Source organism: Denticeps clupeoides, chromosome 2, assembly GCF_900700375.1.
Source record: "Denticeps clupeoides chromosome 2, fDenClu1.1, whole genome shotgun sequence".
Classification (NCBI taxonomy): domain Eukaryota; kingdom Metazoa; phylum Chordata; class Actinopteri; order Clupeiformes; family Denticipitidae; genus Denticeps; species Denticeps clupeoides.
This window is the reverse complement of record NC_041708.1, coordinates 34,233,948-34,252,440: the sequence shown is the minus strand read 5'-3', so window position 1 is coordinate 34,252,440 and position 18,493 is coordinate 34,233,948. Positions and strand designations below refer to the sequence as shown.

The following is an 18,493-nucleotide window of genomic DNA, read 5'->3' as shown; positions in this document are numbered from 1 at the left end:
AAGTGTATAAGTGTATCTCTACTTTCCTACCTCCTAAAGGTCCCTTTCTTGGTGTCAGAAGGAACTTCTCGTTACTACTGGAACAGTGATGCATACCATGTGATCACAAAATACATCATACAATTTCTATAAGGTAGAAATTGTAACTGCAACAAACCACAGTCTCTCTCTGGACCAGCCATAAACATTCCGGTCAGTCGTAAACCCGGACAAAGGGAACTTCTCCCGCCAAAATGTCACACTTGTGATTGGCTATTCAGGCCACATGATGGGCGTGCCAGAAAACATTCAAAAAGGAGCGTCACACAGGCACGAATGCGCAGATTTTCTCTTCTTCCTTCCGAGACACCTCTTTCAACACTTTGACTCTTTTGGCAAAATTTACCTTCAAGAAGAACTTCCAGCGCCAGACCTAAGGATCGAGGATCGTGACCCTACCGCATCAGGACTCCCTTACATGAAACAAGGACCAATGCAAGTAACTATTTAGATGCACGTGTAAACCCCTTTTTAAGGTGAACTTAAGAATTCTCTGACGATTCTCATTAGGCTGTGGTTAATTGATGTGTAATACTGCCATTCTCTTTTCATCACTTTCCTTTACCCTGTATGTATATGTTTGTCTAATTGTTGTATGTTAGCTATAGCCGTGTTTATTAAAATCTTTAAATTCACAATCGTTTGTTTCTGTGTGCTGCTCACAGCTGAGTCACTGAACGTTGACCTTTTAAGCTACATGCTAAGTTACTGCTAGCACGCAGAGTCAGGAAAGCTACCTTTCCTGGCCAAAAGGGGGGATGATCGTTCCCAGAATTGATGGATAATTAATTTATCTGCTCCGTGAACGGACAGATCAAGTAATTGTAACATTAATTCTGCTACAGCTTATCCCCAAATCTAGTCTAAATGTCTATTATTAATTATAACCAGTTATAATTAATTCTAGATATTTCCTCTTGAGCTAATTCGTTACACCCTTAAATGCAGTCACAAACTATATTTGTGTATATAAAAATATATATATAGTCACAAACACACTCTCTCTCTCTCTCTCTCTCTCTATCTCAATAATATATATGCGCACACACACACACACACACACACAAACACAAACACATATGAAAGCTGCAGAAGTAATCTTTTCCACCAGGAGTCCAATTTTGAACTGGAATTGTCTCATATTTGGACACAAGTGTCAGTTGTACATTAGTCTCTGCCTACCATACGTTCTGCTGGCTACTCTGCTCTCCCGCTCCCATTACCACCCAAACAGCTCCCATCATGACCCACTCCGACAGCAATGGGTGGATCACCCTCTCTCGCACCCGCCGCTCCACCTGCTCAGGCTGATGTCATCAGTCAGCTCGTGCTGCATTAGCGCCAGCCGATCATCTCCAGGCACCGTGGCTGTTTGTTTACTCTGCCGCTGATGAACACCAGGCTCTATGATAGCCCATTATTGATTCAGGGGGTAATGTACTGTCAGCACTGTGAATATGGATGGTGGCTGTCATGATTTGATTATTACATTATTGGAGGTGAGGAGGGGGAGAGGTAATAAGTAGAAATTATAACTGATGTTCAGTGGCTTTTTGAATAGCCATGTCACTGGCATGGGCAATAACGCAACCAAAATGTTAATAACTAAACACATTATGCATCAATTCAGAGGCCATAGATTCACTTTCAGTACAAATATTGTCTGAATAATAAGTGATGAGAACAAGTTTCAGGTGTGAGTTTTGTCATTCTCTCATTACTAAAATGAGCCATCCTGCAAACACCGGACATCCTAATTTCTAAATGGCGAGGGCATTATACACAGTTTATTTTCAAGCACACTCAAAGTATGTAATAATGCTGGTTAATGCCTTAATTAAAATGACTCCACTAATAAAATAATTGAACATCAATTTATGAATTAAGAACAACACATTTATTCAAAAATTCAAGTAATCAATTCACAATGTGGTATGCATGCAGTTTAGTCTCAAATTGTTAGCTTATGTAAAGGTTTGGGCAAACCATAGCACATTAAGTTACAGCTCATTAAGCTAATTAAGGTCTGGAACCTTGGCAATAGTACTCAAGAGAACTGTCTTGTCTGCCAAAACATTTGCACAATGTACTTTTCCCTATTCACGCTGCACTAATAATAACACACAGTAACTTTATGCAAATTCTGCTTTCTTAACAGTAACATTTAATTAATCAAGGGTGTCCAAACTTTTGCAAACCATTGCATGTCACTACAATTCCTTCAATTTTAGCTCATTGTGTTCCCTGCTGTTTCCAAGAAGAGAGAAACTAAACAGTAAACAGTATACAGTGCAAATCTAATTGCAGCTGAATGACAGCATATAAAGGGGTTGACTTAGAAAAATGCATTAACCAAGAAAAAAACCTGTAACCCTGCAACTTGGTGGATTGGTTGGTGGATTACAATTTCCTGTAACCCATGATAAAACTCTATTATCAATGCATCATCTCTAAACTGTCAATGACTACTAAACGTACACTGATGCATCTTGTGACGCAATCAATGACTTTCATTGAATCCCAAGCCTTCAAATGTAACAAATCACCATTAAGCCAATAAACTGTCTTATTAAAATGATAGACGTTTAACAACTGTGAATGCAGATGTCCATAAGAACAGGAACATCCATATTTGGCCATCCCCAGGGGACAATGCAGAAAGTGCAGGGGAGACACGGAACGGTCGTAGTGAGCAGATCAGCCAGACCTTGACAGTCTCAGTGTCTTCAACCTTGAACTGTATACAAAGCTTCATGTTCTATGATACTGACATGTCCCTGTCAGTCACTATATTAACTGATGTATCATAAATAAATGTATGTAATTAATACAGCATTTGAGTCCATCATTTACTATAATACACTGACAGATGTCATCCCCTTATTTAAAAAAAAAAATGTTGTAATCATTGTAATTTTGCAGGTTTACAGACTGTGTCGAGGCAAGGTGCACTAAGTACTGACCTGCTTCACCATATTAGTGCAAAATCTTTGCTTGATGAAGGAAAAAGAAATCGACTTATCTTCATTTTTACAAAATCCAGGCAAGACGGGCTCATGCAATCAGCGTGAACCACCGCGATCATCGCTTTTTAATTCCTAACAAGGACAATCAAATCAGATTAATTCGCCAGCAGGTGTCAGGGGCAGAGTACTTGTAATTAGCCCAAGGCTAGTTTGGTTGCAAATATTGATCTGCGGAGACAGAGTATGGATTGCTGCGGACTGCAATTGCATGTAAAATGACAAGTGGATCATTCGCTGTTCTACGTTCTGTGTACCAAATCAAAATGTGCCAGGCAGCCACTTGAATCATCTCACAAACCAAACCTAAGGGCGAACAGGTGCAACAATGAATCCTAGCGAAGAACAGTCCCCAGTCAATATCCTTTCACGCTGACATAAAAGATACTGAATAATACTTTACAGAGAAGTCAGGGGGGTATTGTAAACAATTTGGAACGGCTGCACAGTGTTATTACTCTTTGCCACTCACATCAGGCTCATTCTTCACAAATCCGGGCACAAGTGGCCCTGGGTTATAGGGGGATAATTCCCTCTGGAGATGAAACCAAGTACCGGCAAATCATAACGTTAAACAGAGCAGGAGTGTTTGCCCCCCCTACAGCGTGATAAAACCTGGGATCTTTCTCACCTGGGATCTTTCTGGATGCTGTCGACAGAGGGCGACCTGGCCAGTGAGCCCTCGGGTGGCAGGGCGGGTCCGGATTTGCTGTAGGGCGACTCCACCGACGAGCAGTACTGCAGAGTGCGGTAGGGGTCGGTGTAGTTGGGGGCGGGCGCGGCCGAGTAGCTGGTGCGCTGGAAGGTGCCTGTGGCGTTCTGGCTGCCTGTGCGCTGCAAGGGTACGGTGTCAACACCAGGGGAGGATGGGGCTATGGCGGGAAAGTAGGGACAGAGTAAAAAATTCAGAACCTGATCACAGAACTGGTTGACAAGGTCTAGGCAGAGGAGCATTCACAGGAGGAATAAAGAGACATGACACAATGAGAAGAAAGGGAGAAGGAGGAGTGAGAAAAAAAATGGAGTCAATACAGTGCACAGGTTACAGAGAGCAAACGTTCACTGCCCACCCCCCAAAACGTCACCATCTAATTTTAAATGAGCAAATAGAAAAGAGCCTTTGATTGGTTCATTGTCTGTTCTGCAGCAGGTAAAATGTTTTTAATCATATTTGTTGCACTGAAGACCTTCTCATTCCAGAAGACATGGCCCATGGAAAAAGTGTAAAATTTTTAATTCTCTAGTAATAAGGAAAAATGTACTGAAAATCACAGGATGACAACAATCATACATGAAGGAAAGTATTTAACACCTCTTTTGCAGTATTTCAATTTGAATACAGATATTTCTTAACCATTTCCTTTTCTCTTTGTGAACAATTTACAAGTTGAACTGATAATTTATCTTATTATAAAAAAGGAAATCTAGCTGTCTTGCTTACAACAAAATACACAAAATGAATGCATGGCCATTCCCTTGACTTTATGCAAACACTTCTTATGACAAGTTTGTATACACCCGCAGTATGTACAAAGACACAGGTTTCTTTTAGCCTGCATGACAACAAGCAAACAAATGTGTGACCAGTATAGCATACTTTCAAAAAAACAGGTTCGTTGAAAGCTTCAGGCAGTGAACCTGTACAAGAGGGGTAAATTTAGCAAACATTATCATACTTGAACCCTCAGTATGGTCATTAACAGCAGTGAAGGCTTGAGTATCTATTGCAGGCACAGTTATCGTGAAAATGTGAGGACGCAGGCACACACTCACATTAGGGCACATAATAAATCAACGCCGGGCTGATCAATACTGGGAACCTTTAGCACAACAAAATGGGCACACATATAAAAAGTTCCCAAAAAATCCCGCCATGCTCCAGTCCCTCAGTTTCATCTAATGACAATTAGGCTGGAGGTTAAGATAGATGGGAAGCTGTAAAGCACAGAGAGCAAGAGAAATGGATGAGTCGTCCAGAAAGCGCAACTTCACTCTGGGCTCAGATAGACTCTGAGATCACTAGCTTGTCATGGCCATTGATGAGAGAACGCTAAAGAGCATATTCAACCTCAACTTTACATTACTGAGCAAATAAGATGCATTGTTTTAGAACAGATCTGCATGTGACTCAAACCAACTGAGACAGACTTAAAGGAACAGTTCTGAGTGATGTGTGGTAGTAGCCTAGTGGGTAACACACTCGCCTATGAACCAGACAACCACAAAGTCTCAGGTTCTCATGAAACTTAGTCTTTGTAACATGAAATGAAATTTGTTTCTCATGTCTGAAGTGGGTTTCCATGCTAGATCACATGGTAGATCACATAGGTAATTTTAGACAGGAAAACAAGACCTCCATTGCTGTTGTTTTTTTTTTTTTTTATTATTTCAGTTTGTAAATCACATTAAGGTGCAATTAGCGAAATCCATCTTCAAATTCAGCTTGTACAAAACTAGTAGTTTTTTTACGTAGCAAAAGTAGACTTTATTTTTTATACAGAGGGAGAGTGTCTGTGGGCGTCATCATTACGGAAAAGCTCCTTTACGCAGTCATGCCATCTCTGCCCTCCCACAACTGACATTTCAGCGTGACCTTCAGACTCCATTATCTTATCTTAACTGCTAGTGCTGAACGTGACCCAACCTGCCTGTACCTCACGCATGAGAGGGTTCCTCAATATGAACCTCTCAGCTCAAACACACACTTTGAATATAACTCTGAACAGCATCTTCTCTTAGTAATGATGTACGCTGAGAAAGTAAGACCGGAGTAAAGCCGGAGATTGTACTTCTGACTGCGTGGAAGCCCATTTTACGTCATTAGCATAAAATCAAGCACAACACAGACAGCCACCTCAAAAGTGACATGCTAGACTTAAACAGTGTCTGGATTTAGACAGGAAAATGAAGACAATTTTGCTATTATGATCTGTCCTGCATATCTGTGCACAAATGACTGCTTGCCATTATCTTAAAGAAATGCGCAGGAGTCATTAGTGACAGACCTCAGTGACCCCAAGTTGCTTTGTTTCTGAGCACCTCACTTCGCCACTCCTTCATCTGGTCTGACTATAAAACCATTTAATGGGCCTACATCACTCATTTCAGGTCCTGATCCTCTGATAAGCTGTCATCTTAAACTCATCTCCAAACTACACACACTGCAATTGGTCAGGATACACACACACCAGGCAGGAGAGTCTGTTTCATTTAATAATTTTCTAAAATACATTTGTGCATTTTACTTTACTGCTTTACTACTTACTTTTACTTTCTAACTTCTAACTCTTCTGACTTCTAACCTAATGCTTTACCTTATTTACTCCTTTACCTATATTATATATTTGATCTATAAATCAATAAAATACAGTATATGAATCATTTGCATTCATATATCAATACATTTTATAACTATATTATGATATGACCTAAAACTTTTTTGCACAATATGCAAGCAATAATTCAGTATACTACTACTATTATTTTGGTCACCATAAAAGCACATATTATATTTTACTATTAATCTATCTATTAATCTGTTAAAAATGTTTACAAAAAGCTTTTGTACCATAACAAATTAATCAAAAATACTATCTAGAAAGGGTTAATGTTTTAATTGACTATGGTAGCTGGAAATCACTGGTAATTAATAGAATATCTTCATAAGTTAATGTATCTTTATTTTTTAGTCATTTATTTTTTAAATAATAATTTGTTTTACTCAGTTTATTTTTTTTTGTGATTTTTGTTCAAACTAATTTCATTTCTTCCCCATGAAAAACAAGGTTTCTAAATGACACTAAAGCTTTTAATGCTAGCGTGTGTGTGTCTATATATATATATATATATATATATATATATGTGTGTGTGTGTGTGTGTGTATATATGTATGTATGTATATATATATATATATATATATATATAGAGAGAGAGAGAGAGAGAGAGAGAGAGAGAGTGACTAAAGGGCCTTTTTTTCTGCTGACCGATTTCTAGTGTTTATGTCCATACATGAATTTGCAGCTGTTCATGATACATTTACATTTACAGCATTTACCAGACGCCCTTATCCAGAGCGACTTACAATCAGTAGTGACAGGGACAGTCCCTCCTGGAGCAACTTAGGGTTAAGTGTCTTGCTCAGGGACACAATGGCAGTAAGTGGGATTTGAACCTGGGTCTCCTGGTTCATAAGCAAGTGTGTTACCCAGTAGGCTACTACCACCCACTGATAAGTTGTTTTGACCGTGTAATTCTTTGATTAACACCCCCTTTTTAATACATTTTTGTCAAGCTGTCTCCTCTGCTGCCAGTCACGAGAACACTCTTGGATAACTACCTATTTGCAATTACATCAAATTTAAAGTTCATTGGCTCACTCTTAATTGGTCCTTTTTTGTCTCTCATTCCCCAGTGAGCCCTGTGGGATTTTGCTAGACGTGTCAGTAGCAGCAATCATGTCTTTATTGTGCAATTTATTTCATTATATTCTTTAAACAAAGTAATACTGGATGCATTAGAATCATCAAACTCTCACACTCAGCATTTCAAATGCAACAGCAGTGCACCTCAGATCTACATGACACGCGTGCATGTTGAGCTGCAGTTATTTGTACACAAACTGCATGCACACGAATACATACAAAGAAGGCAGAACCCGTTGTCCAGAGAAGAGATATTTGAATGGAGGACAGGAAGTTGCACATACGTGGGATGAAAGGCAAGATTCTTCCCTGACTCCTCATTCCGCATGCTTCCCTTCGCTCCCTCTCAGGTGTAATCTTGTCACATTGAGGCGCCTGAATATTCTATTTACCCGGAAAATGGGGCACACTTTCAAATGACTTGACCTTTCAGATATAAACCTCTTGACTCCTGCTCTTCTCTCTTGCGTTGTAGAGGGCAGGACGAGATTCGGCATGTAATGCGATCGTAAACAAGCAGGCTAGCCACTGTCGAGTCACCTCTTCCTGCAAAACGAGAGGCCCTGGCTCGGTCTTGTGACTTGCGGGCCCTAGGAATGAGCTCTGCAACTATTTTCCTGCAAGAAAAAAAAAAACGCATTTCTTCAGTTCTCACAAACAAGTTGGGAACTGGCGGTGCTTTGATACGCACCGAGCTGCCACTGCGAATGAAAAAATGCACCTGAGGCTCAGATCTGTGGGAGATGTAGCCCTTTCAGATCGGCAAAAAGAAAACAAAAAAAGAGAAAACAGCTTTGGCTCGAGTCCAGCCTCCAGTTGCGCAGCGGTGTTAGTTTAATATGGTTACACAAGCGGGGCTCTGCGACATGCGCCTCACAACCGCAGTGAAATAAACTCAAAAGGCTTCATTCCTTTTTTTTCTTCAGATGGTGGATTATATGGTCTCTCCCTCTGTGACACTCCTCGTTTGATGTTCTCCGGGTCCCTGTTCAGAGCTCTCGCGAGGTCCAGAGATGAAATGGAGAACACGAGGCACTCGGTTCAGCTGTAATTAGACATTCTGCAGGAAGGCAGCGCGAGCAGCTCCAGCTAAACTTTGCCACACTCTGATATTCGAATGCTATGATGGTACAGATAAAAGGGAGAGAGAGAATCCCGATGTCTGTACAAAAGCACACTGGACACTCAATGTCCATCCAGAATGCTGGTTTCTGTGGTTAAAAAAAAGAACCAATTTCAAAGCTTTTTACATCTTTTAATTGAAAAAAGTTGCAATAAGCTTGTTGCATAAGTGTGCACGCCCTAAATACTTTGTTTTACTACCTTAAATCAGTTTTAAATTATAACATACATATATTTTGTATCAATTACTTACAGTTTTTATATGCATCCATCACTGAATGCCAAATGCATCCCGGCCAATGCAGCTCTAGGGCAGTGGTGGCCTAGCGGTTAAGGAAGCGGCCCCATAATCAGAAGGTTGCCGGTTCGAATCCCGATCTGCCAAGGTGCCACTGAGGTGCCACTGAGCAAAGCACCGTCCCCACACACTGCTCCCCTGTCATGGCTGCCCACTGCTCACTGAGGGTGATGGGTTAAATGCAGCGGACAAATTTCACTGTGTGCTATGCTGCTGTGTATCACATATGACAATCACTACACTTTTTTTTTTTTTAATTAATCGTCTGAAGTCTGAGTATTGTGACAAAAATCATGAAAAATGCTGCTATTTAGTTAGTTAGCAATATTTTCATTTCAGTTCATTATACCGCTCACCTGCTGAATTGATCTCGCAATTATAGTCCTATTTCACCTGTCACGTATGGCCGTGTTACAATTTAGTGCATGTTATGCATGTGAGTGTGTACACCAGAGCACAGTCTGGTTGTAAAATGTCTGTTCCTGACATGTGAAAAACACAAGGCGGCAATTTGTGCGAATCAGAGTGCTGTTGAGGCTGCTCTCTCAGACACCCGGGCCGCGAGCGGCCCTCAGCGTGAGTTACAGACGTCATCCATCATGTGTAAGTATGTGTCCAGCATGAATGTGTAATTGGTCATTAGCCATGCTTGAGCAGTGCAGAAGCACGATCCACATCTCAACATTAACCTGCCACACAGACGCCTTTTATCGCGTTCAGTACACTGATTTACAGCACTATGACGAGAGCCTGGAAAACGAGAGACCGCTCTCTGACCTGATGAGAAGGGGCAGGCTTTCAGAATCTGCCATTTTTACTCTTTACTTTGTACACTTCGTGTACTGCTGCTACGTGCTTTTATTTATGACATCTTTTAAAGTAAAATCCAATGATAATTTGACGTATATTAAAAACAGAGCTATGAATGTATAAACATAGTTGTTCCACTGACTCACTTTCCATAAATGCTTAGTTCCACTCACGCAGGTCAGGGCACCAACCCTCAGCAGGGTGCACACACTCACACTATTCAGAGACCCCGGAGGAAAACCTACGATAACATGGGGACAGCATGCAGGTCCGAGCCAGGATTTAAACTCACAGCCTTTAGGCGTGAGACCACGTTGCAAACCCCTGACTGTTTCACTTTCTCGCATATTGTACTTTGGTACTTAACTTGGTAAAATCTTTAAATTTAATCAGATATTCTTACTCACTATCCATCACCACAAATTTCTAATCATGTTTGTGGATGCTGTAGTCCATCCAGCAGCTCTTATTATTATTATGATAAATATACAGTGGAGATGATCACAATATAAATTGTCACATAAGTGATAAATACAACATCTAAAACATTTGTAATAGTCTTAGTCTTTGTTATCTGAACCTGTTACATCATAACTCCACTTTCCTCACAACCCCTGAGGTCCTAACAGTGAATACAACACAAAGCATTTCAAATCAAAGATGATAGAGCTGATAAATAAATCAGAGCAGATGCTGAAATTTAAATCATTTTATGAAACAAATACGGAGCTAAATGCAAATGGGCCAAACAGTGCATTAGCCTATATGGACTTTAGGGAAACTAAATGGATTTCTGTAGGTGCCTGTAAAAGTTTGAGCGTTCACGAGGTTGATAGAGAGAGTTAATAATGGCTGTCACTTGAGAGACAGCAGAGTACAGTGTCCTCCACTAAACCCTCCAGCTGGGGGGTTGCTGAGCATAACCCCAATAATCAATTCTAACAAAACCAACATGAATGAAGTATTCTGTCTTCATTTTCAAAATGAACTGAAAATCCTTGTAGCAATCTGCTCTCTGGCACTCCATTGAGGTTTACCCAAAACCCCACAAGCTATTAGTGCTTTGAAGGTGAGAAACTGCAGAAGAACCATATGATCACGTAAAAACACACACACACAATTTTGGACACACCTAGTTTGTGGCAGTTATGGAGGCCATTTTGAAGAATCCAATGAAAGAAACATAATTAGTATTTTGCATGAGAAATCAAAGTATGTTTGATGAATCTGGTTTTCCAGAGAAAACTGGACCGGTAGTACAACACCACCAGCTGCTGCAGGTTCTGTTTGTTCTCTCTAAGGCCCACTGAATCAGGTGCCCAGATGACCTCCTTTTCACTGGTCTCACAATTAGATTTAATTACAATTATAAATGCCTTGATTATTGATACGTCCCCTAAATTTTCTGCATTACTTCACATGATGTTTTCTAATAGAAGTGGTCCTGTGCACAGATCAGGCAGCCGCAGTCTCTACATTTTGACTATAATTTTTAGGCTTCTGCCAGAAAATCATCAAGCAACATCATTATGATATAATTGATAATGATCTGCACTGCATCAACGCAGAATTATCCATGTCTGCATCACGATGGAGTGATTATAAAATTCATTTCAACACCCCTATTGTAAACCCAGTTGAATTCAAATTCAAATTCACTGTACTGCTAAGACAGTAAAAGGGCAACGATGGCCATTGCACACTCTTGCTACCCTGGAAGGGGGTCCATTGAGACATACTGCTTGTGATTTTGGGCTATATCAAATAATGTTTGCTTTTTTTTGGTTAGTATATTACATAATCTCACATCAAGGATTTAGAGCACAGTTCTGGTTCACTAGGACCCCCAACGATGAATACAATCTTTTTATTTGCTCTGTTGTAGTTTCTATACATAAGTCAGACAATAAGAAGGTTACAAGTTAATCTAAATATTCTCTAAAGAGGAAGGTCTTGAGCTGACGTTTGAAAATACTCAGTGACTGAGCTGTTCTGACCTCGAGGGGAAGTTCATTCCACCACCGAGGGGCAAAGACGGAGAAGAGTCTAGATGAGCGTCTTCCTTTTACCTTCAGAGATGGAGGACCAGGCGAGCAGTACTGGAGGCTCGGAGTATACGAGGTGCAGTGCGAGGTGTAATAAGGGCTGTGAGGTGGGATGGTGCTACTCCATGTTTGGCTTTGTAGGCCAGCATCGGTATTTTGAATCTGATGTGTGCAGCTACTGGGAGCCAGTGGAGGGAACGTAGCAGAGTGGGTGGTGTGGGAGAATTTGGGAAGGTTGAAGTTCAGTCGTGCTGCTGCATTTTGTATGAGTTGTAGAGGTCGGATGGTACATTGAGGTAGACCAGCTAGAAGGGAGTTACAGCAATCCTTCATTGGGGTGTTGAAGATGTTCCTGTACATGCTTTCTTTCACTCCACTCAATGCACTTTTGTGTGTAAATCTCATCTATTTTTCTTATAGTCGTGTTTTCCAATTGTTCCCAAGAAGGCCTTTCATATATGCCATCTCCTGTGCTGTACTGACCATCTTTTCTCAGATGTCTTCAAGAAAAAAATGCATCAGGTACAGTTAGGTTGTAAATTAAGGTGTTCTGCTTTGATCCTCTTTTCTTCTCTTGTGTTCTCCAACATTTGTGTTGCACTTATTGCTGCAAGTCATGCAGTCCTTGGGTTTTACTGCCCTGGCTGGCACTGACTTCTTGTCTATGTAGCTCACGTCAGCATTTCTTAAGCTTTTGCGTTGATTCCTTCGCCAACTGTCAGGTTCCCTTTTTCCTCTTTCTCTCTTGTTGCTGCTCCTCTCTAGCTTCCACCCTAGTTACACTGGCATCAGAAACAACAGGTTGGTCTGCAACAGCTTCCTGTAGGTCAGGTGTATAAAGGATTGTTCACATGTGGTAGCGGAGTTTATAGCCATTCTCCCCAGTTTTACACTTTTGTACGCCTTTTCTTTAAGAATTTTTTAAACTTATGATAGAGCTCAACAAGAATGTAGATTGATTAAACTGAGCGCTCCTTCACTTCAGAAGTAATATCAGGGTCTTTTCTTACTCTCACTTTGCAGAGGACACGTACTTATTAGACTGTTAGAACCTATTATTTAGCATATGTAACAGATTCTACAATAAAAGTGAATTGGCTTAATGGGTTTATGCAAAACAGCTTCTATTTGAATGAGCCTTGTGTCTTATAAGGTGGCTTTGATGAAACAGCCCTGCGGGGAAAAAAAAAAAATGCCAAAAACACTCCGCCTTGGCACCCCCTCATTCAGATGGGGCCAATGTGAGATGGAAGCCGCTCTGTTCCGTCATCCTCTAAGACAGCACTTCCTCCAGGGCTGGGTTAATCCGCCCCCCCCTTCCTCGCCCGTTTTCCCTTTTTTATTTTTAAATGATATTTTCCAGGAAAATCCCCCAGCGTATGACAGTGTCCTTGTCCTCAGCGAACACAGACTTAATTGAGTTGATTGAGTTACAGTTTCAAGGCTGCAGTGACAGAGTTCCAAAAGTAAAGCGACAATAGAGTATCTGGAATGACAGAGGGAAGTGTGGGTTACGTATTCTTGGCTGCAATGTTCTTTGATATAACAATTCATTGACAGCGGCAGAATTTGCATTTGCTGATATTCACAAGAGTGGCACATCCGGGTTATTGTCCTCTTTTCTTTTTTTTTATACCAAAAACAACTGATCTTATTTGGTAGTAGATATAACAATGAACAGGGCATGATTAGGGCCCTTTAAGTCTGATTCCATGCAGTGGCCGGAAGTGTAATGTCCTCACATAACAATATTAGAGAACGTATTTCAAATAAGGCAGTTTAATTAGCTGTTATTATCAGTCCAACATCACTTTAGCCAGTTAACTATCATTAATTGTAGCAGCTATACTTTCATTCACTTTCCATAACCCCTTAGTCCTGTTGGAGCCCATCCTGGGACAATGGGCGCAGGGCGTGGACACACACAAATAAAATGCACCATTCACTCACATCTATGGACTAGTCTGCATGCCTTTGGATGGTGGGAGGAAACCAGAGTGCTATAGGGACAAATACACACACATACACAGCCATTTGCTATGCAGCAATATAAGAATTTAGCAATAGTTTGCAGTTTTTTTTCCAGATTTAGTGAGGGTAGATTTGATGCCAGGGATGTTTGCAGATAGCATGTATTTTAGCAATAATATGTGATAAGGACAATTAAGGTGCTCGGGATGAACATTATCATGCAGGTTAAGTGCTGCTGATAAGCCCACTTGTGGGACAATATCATGGCATAACATTAAAAGCCATCAATGAGCTGTTATGGATGAATTGAAACAAACATGATTTAGCCTCTGCAATGAAATAGTTTAATCTATGATCCAGATGTTCCAGTGTTGGTAACAGATGTTTGTTTTACGAGCTGCGACTCATAAACCATGTTAGACAAAGATCTGGCATGGGTTCCTATGCTGGGTTCCTAAGGGTGCTAGATTTACATTAAAAATACATACCACACAGGTAGCCCCAAACGTGTTTAATTACAGTTCTGAGTAATGGATGATGTGACCAACAATAATTTTGGCATCCACTTCATGTACTTCATGTACTAGGGTGGTAGTAGCCTAGTGGGTAACACACTCGCCTATGAACCAGAAGAACCAGGTTCAAATCCCACTTACTACCATTGTGTCCCTGAGCAAGACACTTAACCCTAAGTTGCTCCAGGGGGGGACTGTCCCTGTAACTACTGATTGTAAGTGTCTCTGGATAAGGGCGTCTGATAAATGCTGTAAATGTAAATGTACTTGAGGATCTGATACATGCATGTCACTTAATAACACTAAATTACCATACAGGCACTTCACATTGTTCGGTCCGACATTTCTGCATGACAAAGGCCACCATAACATTTAGATTACATACAGGGTGAGCAACCCTATAAGACGGTTCCCAGTATGATACAGTAAGAAGTGCATTACTGAAATGGTATTTCAAGAAAATGTCAAACACAAAGACATGTGGGGAGTAATACAGCAAGGAGAGCAAAGATGATCTAACCGGCGTCTTTAGATCGGGCAGCACATGCAAGAATGTGTTCGGTTGAGCTGGGTGATGTAGTGTCAAAGCAGGCGGGTGCTAAAGCACACGTTTCAGGGAGAAGGACTGACTCAGCAAGGCCCTGGGTACTTTACACCAATCAGCCCTCTCAGCCCACTAGCTTCCTGTTACGGAAGATCTAAAGCCGGGCTCTGTTCCAGAGAAGTGCTACTGACCCCGTCAAAAGGGGTGGAAGTGTAAAGAGAGGAGGATAAACAGAGAAACACTGCAATCCGCGTGTCAGGCCCTGAGCCCCCCTTATTGGATAAACAAGCGCGAGAATAGTATTATGAACGGGGTCTTAGAGAAGCCTCTGGGAGGACTCCATCATTAGCTCACTGCTCTGTCTGCAGTCCTGATGACTCAGCCTGAAGTCTGATAATAGTGCCAAGGGATAAAATGAGGCTCACGTCATATGTGTCTTTAATGCCAATACAGACTCTGGGAAACGAATTGGGTTTTTCGAGCTGTGCAGTCAAAAGAACGTGTTAAAAATAAAAAAAAGGAGCTGTCAATTTCACAATATTCTCCAATGTCTCTTACACTACTGAGGGGTTGGAAACCAATTCAAAGCACCGCAACTCTGACAATTGTAATACAAGGGATTCCTTGCCATATTTATAGAAACGTCTGGTTGACTAGCAGGAGTTAGTGCTGCACAATTTGAAACAAATGTGATTTACAAACTGGATAGTTGCTGTTGTCTTACATGCATGTTCTACACATAAAGCACTTATTAAAATATGGGGTTGACTTGCATTTGCCCCAGTATTGACCAACTGCAAAAGGATCCAATAAGAACCAGTGAAAACAAAGCCCTTGTTTCTCTCAGCTTCAAACAAAAGCCCTGTCAAAAACGGAACAAATATAGATTACCTAAACCATTTAATGCAGGATGTGCTCATTTTCATTTAATATTAGAAGAGTACAACCCAAGTTGTACTTAGAGTTGAGCGGTAAATATCAACAGTTTTTATCCCAATGAAAACCTTCATGTTTTAGTAATTATTATTTCTATGATAAACACTGTTAGTCCCTTCCTGTACAGTTGTTGGGAAGAGATTAGTATCACTTTCTTCACGTGGCAGTGTAGACGTTGACAAACAAGAAATGCGTAAAGGATAGAAATTTGTGGTGCTATAAATATCCTTTTTCAGGAAAAATCTTGATGTGCAACAAGCCAACGTAATACATATGATGATTGTTTTCAGAATTCAACATTTTACTGTATTTCACATATTTCACACTTATTTTTTTTATTGACTATTAAAAATCATGTGGTAACAAAGACATCTGTGCAAAATTTAAATCATTCCCCTGAGTGAATTTATTTTTCTTATTGGAAGTGTTTTACTTGTATTATTATTACTTTAATGTAACTGTAAATACCCACATTTGAGGCACACTTCAACCAAAAGAGAAAAAAAATCAATGTATTTTTATATAAATATTATATGAAATATGTGAATAAATATTTTGAAGTTAACTCATGTGGTAACGCACGGCCACATGTTAAATTTATTACTCAGCAAAGCCTGAAGTGAAGCTTGACATATTTCAAAGCCAATTGCAATAATAATAGAAAAGTAATTCCGTTTCTTCATAAGACATTCGGACATGCTGATGGAAATGGAGATGCCATGGTCACACTACACAAGGGGGACTGTACTACTACTGTACCTCACACTACTGCATGCTCACATGCAGTAGTGCCAGATCTGGTCTGATCAATAACGGGAGGTCACAAATTACAAATGATCTATCACTAGGACAAATGAGTCTGTACCACCTCAAAACAACGTTATGTCAGAATTGAAGGAAAATGAAAAACAATGCTTATTTTCTGGTATAGAATTCGGCTTCCTAGGTTCACAAACAGTGATTAAGTGCTGATTTTGTCACTGATCACCAATTCGCCTCTGATCCTTTGGTCTGCTGGCAAGTGTAAAAGTTGTACTGGAAATTAGGCCATACCATCAACATGTCAATTTATTCAGGTTTTTTTTTAAGAATGAATGAATGCCTTTTATTATCACTATACACATTTACAATTAGACTAAAAGTAGCTCCTCTAATGTATACATATATGTTAGACATATATGAAGTGAATAGTGCAATTAGTTCTGCAGCGGTATTTAAATGTGGAATAGAGTAAGTTGCACATATATGTAATACTGACGAAGGTGGTATATGAAGGTGGTTTATCTGTCTTTAAATAAGTGCATTTTTCAGTCTCATTCTCCAAACAGGCTGTTGGCGTTCTGCCCAGGAGGTGATCCACGGCTCTCGCTGGGCCCATAGAACCCGTCTAAAGCAGGTGACAGACAGACGCGTCCTCTCCATCTGAACATGGCGTCTCACGTTAAGTGCTCAGTGTTGCGTCTGCCAAATAGGTATGTGGGCTAAAAACAAAGAGAGAAGAACACGGTCTGACTGAAAAGCGGAGGAGTGGAGCGAACCATGCTGCCTGTGATGATATTTTAGAACCGACTTAATTTAATGTTGCCATGGTGAAGCCTCTGCAGGAGGGCCAGTGGATCAAACTTACACATTGAAGGGTGCAGAGCCAAATCAGGCTCTCTTTAGGGTGTCATTGACTTTTCAGCGACTCATTAACACAAACTGAATTCCCACATACACACAAAATGGTTATAAATGGGCATTTGCCACTGATCTGAACACAGCAATTTTAATTAAAAAGTGCATGTGCAAAACTGTACCTAAATAACCCCAAATATTAAGAGTTTTAGTACATGGGAATACTGTGTATCACCCCCCTAACTCTGTCCCTAATCAGATATAAAAGAAGCAAGCTCATATAGCCCAGCTTCAAAAGTTTTACAAACCAAGTTTAAAGGAGATCACGTTGTTTTGTTGTGGCTTCTTCAGAATACAATTCTAAGCACACTTTTTAAGCACACTTAAAAGCAAGCTTATTCTCCACAGCCCACTGACAGTACCAACCCATTAGGTAAAGGCAACAATTTTGAAAAGGAATAGAATCTCCAAGGCACTTTACAAGCTCGGCTTCACAAAGGTTGCGAGGGTTCACGCCATCACAGCTGCAGTAAAAATTAGCCCCTCCGACCCCTATTAAAAGTGACTGTATAGATTTTATTGGAGTAGGTGAGGGAGGATGACATTTTGCCTTCAGGAAAAGTGGAGAGAATCCTGATCAGCTGTGTCTCTTAGCTGCAGTGAAATCCAAGCCTCTGACTGCTGCATGACCAAAACATGACTAAAAAAGTAATACAGCATTTATAATATGCCAGGTTGTGTGTTGTGTTACATGATGCCAATTGCTCAATACCTTTCTTGAAGGCAACGTGTAGATGAATGCTAATTAAGCACTGATGCATGAGAGGCAGTTCCAATATCACAGTATAGTGGGACCTCAGTTGTATTAGCACAATTAATGACTTTAAAGGCAAGAAGGACTTTAGATTTGCCTCCCACAACCAATGAAGTCGTTCATTAACAACTTGCAGCAGGTAGCAGCTGTTCTGTTGTGACTGTAAATGACAGCAGAATGATCTTTACGAGAACATAAAAACTCCCAGAGGTCCTCTCAGCCAATCAAACGCAGGTCAGTACTAAATGCGGTACAGCAATGTATTACTATTTGTTAGTGTAGGGTCAGTGGCAACAATAAACCTTTTGCTGTAATTACTGCATTCCTCAGAGGGCTCT

The 18,493-nt window shown here is 40.5% G+C and overlaps 1 protein-coding gene across 5 annotated transcripts in view; it reads right to left on the bottom strand.

The window, feature by feature from the left end:
* Window positions 1-18,493, bottom strand: part of ctnnd2a (catenin (cadherin-associated protein), delta 2a) — a 243,488-nt gene that overhangs the window by 110,885 nt on the left and 114,110 nt on the right. For 4 of the 5 annotated variants that reach the window (XM_028963713.1, XM_028963707.1, XM_028963740.1 and 1 more), the window contains one exon: window positions 3,694-4,000. In XM_028963713.1, coding sequence (XP_028819546.1) covers window positions 3,694-4,000 — 307 coding nt within the window. The remainder of the gene's footprint in view (window positions 1-3,693; window positions 4,001-18,493) is intronic. The other variant, XM_028963722.1, reaches the window with a different exon arrangement.